Below are 10,969 nucleotides of genomic sequence, written 5' to 3' on the forward strand. Positions count from 1 at the left end.
TTTTGAGTCTATTTTTTTTTTTTTTCATATTCCTGTATGTTATAGCTATTTAAGATATCCTATAAAATTTTGAGAAATTTGGAATAATTTACAATATAGAAAAAAATGTTCAAACAGTCCATTTTACACGTGTATAAAATAAAATAGTCACGCGTAGAACACCTTGCTTGAATGCAATTTTCGGCGTGTTAAACTTTTCCAAATTTTTTAAAATTTTGCGGGATGTCTTAAATAACTATAATTTACATGATCATAAGAAAAAATTTAAATAAAAAATTATTTCGGATACGAAAACAAATAGAAATGTATCAGTATATCCTTTTAGAGGGTGCATTATAGAATTTCCCACTCTTAATTATTAATAAACAAAATATAAGGAACCCCATTCATTTACTAGTTAGAGATATTGTAGAGGTTATATAGTAAAAGACTGTACGTGAAGAAAGTCAAAATCTCACCTCCTCCCAAACAATAAGAAAATCGAAGCTATACAACAACAAAACACTGATAAGACTCCCTACACCTACCTAGCTAGCTTATCACTATATATATATGACCTGACATCATCATTTTCCATCTTACTTTCTCTTCATCCAAACAGAAACACTACTCCCAAAACTTCACTCAAATAATGGCCGCTTATCCCTTTTTTATCCTCATCCTCATCGTCTCCATCGCCGGAGCCCATTCCAACGATTCCATCGACAAAACCTGCAAAACCACAAAGTACTACGATCTGTGTGTCTCCTCTCTCAAATCGGATCCCACGAGCAAAAACAAGGACGTTAAGGGACTCGCGACAATCATGATTGGGATCGGGATGGCCAACTCCACTGCCACGTCGTCTTATCTGTCGTCTCAGTTGCTCAGCGCCTATGGAAACGACGTCGCAATGAAGAAAGTTCTGAAGGAGTGCGCCGACAAGTACGGCTTCGCTGCCGACGCCCTCCAGTCTTCTGCTCAGGATTTGGTCGCAGAGAACTTCGACTACGCTTACCTGCACGTGACCGCAGCCGAAGATTACCCCAACGCGTGCCGTAACGCGTTCCGACGATTTCCTGGCTTGGCTTATCCGCCTGAGCTGGCGCGTAGAGAAGAAGGCTTGAAGCGTATCTGCGACGTCGTTTTGGGTATAATCGACAATCTTGGTGAATATTGAATGTAAAAATTGTATTCAATATATCTACTTCTGGACTGGAGGGTAAAATATATATAAATATATATAATATTCTCAACCTTCCAAATTGAATTAGTGTTACTTACTAAAGTGAGCTTGAATGTCATTGTTCTTTAATAATTGATGTGTTTTCTTTTTGGAGGGGGCCAATTGATGTTTCCACTATCAACTTCATTTCTTAGTTTCACAAATGACTGATATCGTGTGTTCTTTTAATCAAAAATAATATTAACTTTGTTACTTAATTACTTTAGGGCCTGTATTGAGGTCCTTACACTTCGTATCATATTTTTCTGAATAATATATGAATTCGATAAATCTTTAAAATTTGAAGGTTTTTCTAAAATTAAAATACATAAAGATAGTAAAAGTTTAATAAAATCTGTTTTAATTAATTTGTTGGAGCTCTTAAACATAGATCCAGTTTCCTGCTTGAAAAATAAATAAAAGTAATTATAAGAATATACAGATCTAGTCATGTTCTGTAATATTCTATCAATGTCGGACTTGTGATCATTACAAAAGCCTCATTTGTCATTCTAGGTGTTAAATAAAAATTGTTAGAAAAAAAAAAACTATTTCTAACCTTTAGGAAAAATCTAGTCTGCCTATATTATATACTAATTATATTATACCTATCGTGTTTTTATACTTTTTGAATTGGATTGATTCTGTGATGACTTTTTTGGGACAAGTATAGTTGAGAAGCTTCGTAGTGTTAACTTATATACGATTTATCGATCTAATATATTTGTCTCTTAAAGAAAAGAAAATAAAGATATATCCAAATCAATACTAATAACAACACAACTTTAAAATTTTTTAGAAACTTTGAGACAACTTCACAAGTATAACTAGTTGTGTCGATATTAATTGGAAAGACAATATAACTGAAGTGTTCGTGTTTTTACACTTAATTATCCACGCAAATATAAATATTACTTTCAAAATATGGGAAACAGATTTATTAAAGTATGAACTCCTATCTTAATTCTTTATGCAATTATCATTTAGTTCGAATATATACTGAAAATTGTGATATAGAGAAATGTGTATCGAAAAGCTAGAAATATAAAAATCAATGATTGTGATATAATTTCACATGCAAGGTATTCTGATTGTGTATTTGTGTGAACACAATTTACTTGAAAATGGACTCTTTCTACGACATTTTATAAAATCTAAACATATATAAAATAAAATAAAAATTGATTAGTTATTGAAATCAAACCAATTGCCAGTTAGACAGTTAGACCAAGAGGGTCCAAAAGTAGGTCAAATATGATTTATTAACAAATCTTCCACTACCACTACCAAAAGTTAATGTCTCATAATTTAGTTGCTTTAGTAAAGGACAAAATAAAGGATAAAACAAATAGTAATTTACAAATAAATCCTAATATTTAGTTATTATTTTTATGCATACCTTTATATGCAGGAGAAGTGCCCTATATTTGTGAATTGTGGTTTGTTATAGACCAAAGCATAACATATGGGGATTCACAACTCTTAAAAGATGTTGGTAATTGACATGATACGATTTTGAGATGGGTGTCAAGTCTTTTGCTTTCCAGTCATGGGTCGACTAATGTTAGCTTTGACAGATGATCATTTTCGCTTTTTCATTTTAATGAGATTTTTTTGAAAAAAATAAAAAAAAAATAAAAAAGAATTACATATTTTATTTAGAGCATCTCTAACCGAAATTTAGTATCAGACTATTATCAAATTCGGTGTTAAAAATTATTTTCACTCCAACTAAAATATTAAAGATTATACTATTTTTTTTATTATTATATTAATTTTTTTATTTAATATTATATTAATTAACTAAAATAAAATCACTATGATTGTTATATCTAAATAAAAGAGCCACACGTGTAAAAGACAATTTGAACTTTATTTTTGACGTGTTAAATTTTTTCGAATTTTTCAAAATTTTGCAGGATGTCTTAAATAACTATAATGTACACGATCATAGAAAAAAGTGACTAAAAAAGTTTTTCGAATGCTGAAATAGGTGAGAGCACATCAGTATACCATTTTTAAAGAGGTACATTATTTTCGGCATATTAATTTTTTTTTTTGAATTTCTTAAAATTTTACAAGATATCTTAAATAAGGGTAATTTGCGGCATAACCACCTTAAGTGGCCAAGTTGTTGCAACTAACCCCCAAATCTAGAATTTTGGTGGTAAAACCACCTAAACCACTATTCCGTTAGCAAATACACTCCCCCGTCTAACTGACCCCATTTTTTGCTTATGTGGATGGGTAGCCCAAGTGCCAAGTCACCGAAATCCATATTACGTGGCATTATCCATTTAAAACCTGGGATTGTAACTGAAAATTAAAATTAAATTAAATTAATAGCTAAATAAGATAAAAAAAAACCCCATTAAACACAAATCCACTTTACCAGCATAAGAACTGTTGGGTTTTATGCCCTAAATAAAACTCATTTCAATATAATCAGATTTACTTATTAATATAGATCAGAAATAACATTTAATGTTGCATGGTTCACATGATTTATTTCATGATTATATGTACATAATGTATAAATTCATCTTAAACACTTTTCACATACTTGATCCTGTTTATTGTGCTGTCAACACATTGAAAAGTAAACATGACTATGTGAATAAAGATTCATAGATTTATCAGACATAGGGTTTTACTGATATGATAATCTACAACAGAGTTTACTTGCATTTGGAGAAATGCTACGTTCTTTCCAGAGCATTGGTTAAAGTAAAGCTCAGGTTGGATGCATGGAGTATGCATCGGAAGGGACCGATATTGAACTTTGACTTAGATTTATTAAACTTACCGTAATATCTATTCAAGTCAATATCGCCTTGTTGATCCTAGATCAAATGATCTTAATCCTGTTATGATTAGGCTCAATCTCAGGAGGCTATTCGTGTTCCTTGATTTGTTAGTTAAACCTACTTTTAGGTCAGGGTGATACGTATATTTTGGGAACACGGTAGTGCAATTGAGTGGGAGCGCTAACATAAACATGGAATCTATAACTTATATCTGGCGAATAGCAAGTAAAGGATGATCTCCTTCGAGCTTGACCAAACGAAAAATAAATGGTGGAGATCTCATTTCACATAAGCTGAAATATCATTTATGCGGGGTTAAGTGTTTTAAGGATTAAATACATTGTAGGGTGTAACGGTAATCTAATCCCTTTACAGTGTAGATCATTCATATAGAGGATCATTGTTCAAATTAGGATTATAACAATGGATAACTAATGATGGGTCTATATGGTGGAACATATAGAGCATTCTATATACTGAGAGTGCAATTCTAAGTTCTATGCGTGGATTCAATGAAGAATTAATAAGTTAGTGAATTTTAGTAATAAATTCTTGATTTACTTATTGGAAGCTCGGTTATATAGACCCATGGTCCCCACACTAGTTGAGATAATATTGCTTGTAAGACTCATATAATTTGTTTTCATTAATCAATTATAATTCTCAAATTAGACTATGTCTATTTGTGAATTTTTCACTAAGTAAGGGCGAAATTGTAAAGAAAGAGTTTTAGGGGCATATTTGTTAATTATGATACTTTGTATGGTTCAATTAATAAATATGATAAATGACAATATTATTTAATAATTATTTATATTTATTAAATAGTTAGAATTGGCATTTAAATGGTTGAATTAGAAAATTGGCATTTTTGAGAAAATCAGATGCAGAAAAGATAAAACTGCAAAATTGCAAAAAGTGAGGCCCAAATCCACTATGCATGGCCGACCACTTTTGTAGGGTTTTCCCTCTGATATTTTCATTATTTTAATGCCAAATAATTCAAACCTAACCCTAGTGGAATGCTATAAATAGATAGTGAAGGCTTCAGGAAAAACACACTTTTTCCTTCTAACTTTTCATTCAGAAAAACTGAGCCTCTCTCTCTCCCTATCTTTAGCCGCCACCTTGCTCTCTTCCTTCCCTCTTCAATTTCGAAATTCTTAGTGTGAGAGTAGTGCCCACACACAGCAAGTGATACCTCAATCATAGTGAGGAAGATCGTGAAGAAAGACTTTCAGCAAGAAGGAGTTTCAGCACTAAAGAATCAGAGAAAGAGATCCAGGTTAAGATATTGATAATGCTCTGCTACAGAAAGGAATCAAGGGCTAGATATCTGAACGGAAGGAGACATTATATTCCGCTGCACCCAATGTAAGGTTTACTAAACTTTATATGTGTTTATTTCATCGTTTTAGAAAGTTCATATTTAGTGTGTTAATCAACATACTTGTGAGTAGATCTAAGATCCTCGTAAAATAATTTCCAACAACTGGCCTCAGAGCCATGGTAATTGATTTGCTTGCAAGAAATTTGGACTTTAAAACGATTGTTTGATGTTTTGGATGGTATCATGTTGTATTGAGTGTTATTTGATGATTGATTGATGTTTGTGAATTTTCGTGAAAAATAATTGAATATCTGTTTCTGGAATTATTTTTATTGGATAGTATGGAAAAAATTAAGCAAGTTACTTTTTACAGAACTCAATTTTAATTTAATTTGATTTAGTTATGATTTTTTGAAGTTTCAGAAAAATTTCGGGATTGAGCAACAAAGTTGCGCGCGCGGAAATCATGCAGATTTCCCCTGCGCCGAGTTTGCACGCCCAAATCACTCATGCACGCGCGCACAGCATCCCGTCCGTACAACTTGCAATTTTTTTTTTTTCGTTTTTCTTCGTTTTTTCATGCTTTTTCATGGAATTAACTTCCAATTTTTTGTGTAGTTCTGTATTTATACATTTACTATTCCTAATTCAATTCTAATTATCATAATTAAATTTATTAATATTTTTTAAAGTTAATTCATGATATTAGTGTAATTTGAATTTAAAAATAGTAGGGTAAATGGCGGCAAAACCCCCAATACTTTGGTTTTGGTTTCGCTAAACCCCCACAACCTAAATTTCTGCGGGTAAACCCCCAAAACCACTATTCTGTTAGCAATTTACCCTTTCCGTCCAAATTTAGATGTTAAATGCCAAGTTGGCTTGTCCACGTGGACACAATATACACGTGGCACAATTTTATTGGTCCACGTAAATAATTATATTAAAAAAATTAAAAAAATAAAATAAAATTAATTTAAAATTAAAAAAAATTATAAATATTATTTTTTTTTCCTTTCTTACTTTTTTTTCTTTTCTTTCTTTTTTTTCTTTTTTTTCTTTTCTTTCTTTTTCTAATGCCCTTTCTCTTTCTCTCTCTTGCTCGCAGGTAACAGCAAGCACCAGGCACCAGCCCAAACCCAGGTTCTCGATCCCCCTCTCTCTCGATCTCAGCCATCTCTCTCGATCCCCTTCTCTCAGCCATCTTCTCTTTCTCGATCCCCCTCTCTCTCTCAGCCATCTTCGCTTTCTCTCCCCATCACCACCGACCCGTCGCTGTCGTCGTCGAGGACCACGAACCCATGCCGTCGCCGTCGTCGTCGAGGACAACGGACCCATGCCATCGCCGTCGTCGAGACCACCAAGCCAGGTAAAACCCGACCCTATCTCTCTCTCTCTATCTGCCCTCCTCTCTCTCTTTCTCTCTCTTTAGATCTAGGGATTTCTACAATTTTTTTTTTTGCAATTATCAAGATCTGTGTATAGCTGCAAATATTTGGGTATTATTGTGTTCATTATTTTCAGATATGAGCAAAGATAATTGTTGTGGGGAAAATAAAGTTAGGGTTTTCAGATTTGAGTTTTGGACTGAAATTTTGTGTATATATATATGTGGGTTTATTTGTTTGTTGGATTTAAATTTGTTTAAATTTGGTTTTAGTATTTAATTTTTTTGTGTGATATGGATTTGAAAAATAGGTTGTGGTGGTAGTTTCAGTAATGGTGGTGTTTACGGTGGTTTCAGTTGTGTTGGTGGTGGTGTTTACAGTGAAGGTTTGTTGATGGTGGTGTTTACAGTGAAAGTGGTGGATTGATAGAGAGATGAACAGATAGAAAAGAAAAGAAAATAAAAGAAAAAAAGAAAGAAAAAAAAAAGAAAGAAAGGAAAAAATTTATTTATAATTTTTTATTTATAATTTTTTTTAATTTTAAATTAATTTTATTTTATTTTTTTAATTTTTTTAATATAATTATTTACGTGGACCAATAAAATTGTGCCACGTGTATATTGTGTCCACGTGGACAAGCCAACTTGGCACTTAAAATCTAAATTTGGACAGAAAGGGTAAATTGCTAACAGAATAGTGGTTTTGGGGGTTTACCCGCAGAAATTTAGGTTGTGGGGGTTTAGCGAAACCAAAACCAAAGTATTGAGGGTTTTGCCGCCATTTACCCAAAATAGTAAGTATCTATCTTTTTTTTGCTTAATTATCTATCTTATTTTTAAATTTGATTATATCTTATCTTATTTTTAAATTTAAGGTCAGATTTAAATTTTTTTAAATTAAGTCTTTTTTTAAATAATTTGACCTTATTTAAATTTAAAATAAGATAACTATAATCATGTAATTTTAAATAAATGTAAGATATTTTGCTAACTTTTAAATTTTGTTATTTTATTTATTTAAATTACACTTAAAATCTGAAAAAGATATTCATTTATCTTTTTTAATTTTTTATTTAATTTTTATTTATAAAATAAAATTAAATTTTTAAAAGTAGTTAGCAAATTTTGAAATAATATTTAGGTTGGTTGAAACCTAATTTTTCAAAATTGTAGGTTTAATTTTAATTTTTTTTTTAATTTCGAAAATTTTTCAATTTTTTTTTAAATTTTTGAAAATAATTTTTTTTTATTTATTTAATTAATTATTTTTCGAAATTATTTATTTAAAATTAAATAAATCCTACATCCAACTATCCAGCTAACCTTGTTGCAGGAGTATGTGTTTTTAGCTTGTTTGTAAGTTTTCAAAACCTATTATTGCTTAATTGCAAATAGCCATGGTTAACTTTTTGCCAGATCTAATGATCTGATGGCTCCCTTGGTCAAGTAAATAATTTGTAACAGGTATATTTACAATCTTCTTTCATCTGTGTATGACCTAGCAACATGATAGGACCCATCCAAAGTGTGCCTGTGTGAGCCTATGTATTTAATTTCATTATAGATGCATATAGGTTGTTGTTGCTAAATAAAAAATCATAGTTCTTGATAGATTTTATTTAGGCCCATTTAGTTTTTGGGCCTATTCAATTAATAACAATTGTTCATTTTAAGGTTAAATTCCTCTCTTTTGGGCCTTGTGTGAGAGTTGGGAGCCATAGTAGTGGGTACGACATACTGAACCCAACACCCCCTCACATGAACCACCCCAATTATGAAGACCCATTTGCCTGATTTGAATAACTGTACTAGGTTAATTAAACTAGTTTAACCTAATAAAATTGATTAGCAACATAATTAATTTCATTTATTTGGAAATTAATTTAAGAAAACCATAGTTTAAAGAATTTTTTATTCTAAGCTAAACTATATGTATTTTCTTGTATTTAATTAAATATAGAATTATAACCATCTAGATTCTTTCTGAAGCTTAATTTAAATTTTTCATTAAATATTCCTATTTAAGTTGATATTTAGTTATCTCTAACTAATCAACCTAAATGTGAATATCTTTTGGATTTAAAATTTCAAAATTAAGTTGAGGAATTCTAGGCATTGGTTATTAAGATTCTTTAGATATTTTTTAAGCTGATATTTTTTTTTTTTAAATATTAACTGAAAATGGAATATTTTCAAACTAAGTGGTTACAACTTAATTTTTAATATTTAATTAAATTTAAATTTAAAAATATTTAAGTTCTAGATTTTTCTAATACAACTTAAATTAGATATTTTTTCAAATTTTGTGGAAAAGATACTTAGTCAAATAAGATATTTTCTAGATAGTTATTTCTAGATTACTTATTATTTTTAATATTAAATAGGAAAATATTATAAATTGTGAAATTAATTATTTAAATAATTAATTTTGGTACAATTTATTTTAAGTATATTTTTCCTAGTATTAAACTAGAGATTAATAATTAAGCTCTACACTTAATTATTTATTTCTTGAATTTAATACATTTAATTAATTTGAAAATTGAATATCTAAGTTGATTTTCATCATGATACTTAAATATTTCGTTTTCATGACACTTAATTAAATAGAAAATTATTTTTAGTTGAAATTTATTTTTTCAACTAAATTTAAATAATTTTCAAAATATATTTTTTCTTTATTTTATTAATCAAATTTCGAAATTGCATTTCTTAAATGCTGGAATTTCGAATTTTATTTGAAAAATAGATTAAAGTTGTAAATTATTTATTTTAATTTTGGACCAACTTAAATCAATGATTTTTTCATTTAATGATTAATTAAAATAAAAAAAATAAAATATATTTAATTAGAAATTGAATTAATTAGTCCATGAAAATCTAGATAGACATTATCTGTTTTTGCTTGAAGTATTTTTCTAGTGTATTTACTTAATTAGAAAATTAATATTTAAGTTGATTTTCATCATCATACTTAAATATTTGAAATTTTTCTTATATATTTAATTAAATAGGAAAATTATATTTTTTGTTGTAAATTAATTTTGGGCCAACATTAAATTAGAATATTTTTTCCAAGATTTTTATTTTTTAATTTTAACATGCATTTTCAAAAATTGTATTCTTAAATACTTTAATTTTTCGAAATGCAATATATATTTATAGAAAATTAAATTTGAGTTGTAAATTAATTTAAATTAATTTTGTAACAATTTAAATTGAATATTTTTCTAAATATTTATTGGAAATTATTATTAAGATGGAAATAATTCATATTATTTTCATATCCATCTAAGTAAAATTTATAAATATTAAATTAAAATTTATATTTAGAATTTTTCATTCTAAATTGGAAATTTTAATTAAATAAATATATATTTAAAATAAATAGATTAAATAAAGAGAATCAAAGAAAATACAACTCTCTTTAAATAATGAGCTTTATTATTAAGACATTCGATCTCCATTGTTGGTTTTACATCGCGTTTGTTTTAGTGAGTAATCCTCCCTAATGGGGGAACGTTCATTAGCAATTTTGCACCGTTTAATCTCGAAAGATAAGTAGTTTGTAAGTGTTTTATATGGTATGGATCACCCTAATGGTGGCGACCATATTTGACTTGCAAATTGCGAAACCATGGTGGAAGCTCATAAGATAGAATTGCCTTGACTCTCGCCTAAACGGGACAACGCTGAATTCCAATCTTGATCGAATAAAAGGTTGCTAGAATGTTTAACATTTTAGATGAGCTGACAACTCTATTCAATGGATGGTAGCTTTGACTCTCGCCTAAACAGGACACTGATATCAGTTTGTTGCAAACCTTGGAAATTATTTAGGATTGTATGTTTTAGTATTTTCACTTGTCATTCCTACTTGCTATATGTTTAATAATTTCTGAATTGTGTATGAATTTATATTGAACCATGTTATTTTTTGTTATTAAGTTATAGTTTAATTTTGAATCTTCATTGTTGGTCTAACTTGGTTTGTTTATCTAATGATATAAATCCCTAATGGATTTTCACCATTAGACATACATAATAGTGTTAGATCTCGAAAGATAAAGATTGTATATGCAACATCTAGCTGTTCATCAATTGATGACACCTTAGACTAGTATTTTTACAATATGAAACAAGAAGATTATATAAATAAGATTACTTTGTCTTTCGCTAATCGAAGTATCGTTGGATTCTTATTTAAACAATGAAATTATCCTAATTCCTCTTAGCTTATT

The 10,969-nt window shown here is 29.2% G+C and overlaps 1 protein-coding gene across 1 annotated transcript; it reads left to right on the forward strand.

The window, feature by feature from the left end:
* The first annotated feature begins 392 nt into the window (after positions 1–392).
* LOC115711932 (cell wall / vacuolar inhibitor of fructosidase 2) lies at positions 393–1,422 on the forward strand. The gene has a single exon (XM_030640128.2). The coding sequence runs from the start codon at positions 632–634 to the stop codon at positions 1,157–1,159; it is 528 nt and encodes a 175-aa protein (XP_030495988.2). The 5' UTR covers positions 393–631; the 3' UTR covers positions 1,160–1,422.
* The last annotated feature ends 9,547 nt before the right edge of the window (positions 1,423–10,969 follow it).

Source organism: Cannabis sativa, chromosome 4, assembly GCF_029168945.1.
Source record: "Cannabis sativa cultivar Pink pepper isolate KNU-18-1 chromosome 4, ASM2916894v1, whole genome shotgun sequence".
In the NCBI taxonomy this organism is placed as follows: Eukaryota; Viridiplantae; Streptophyta; class Magnoliopsida; order Rosales; family Cannabaceae; genus Cannabis; species Cannabis sativa.

Coding starts and splice junctions, on each gene's coding strand:
- LOC115711932 (XM_030640128.2), top strand. CDS start 632: ATGGCCGCTTATCCCTTTTTTATCCTCATCCTCATCGTCTCCATCGCC.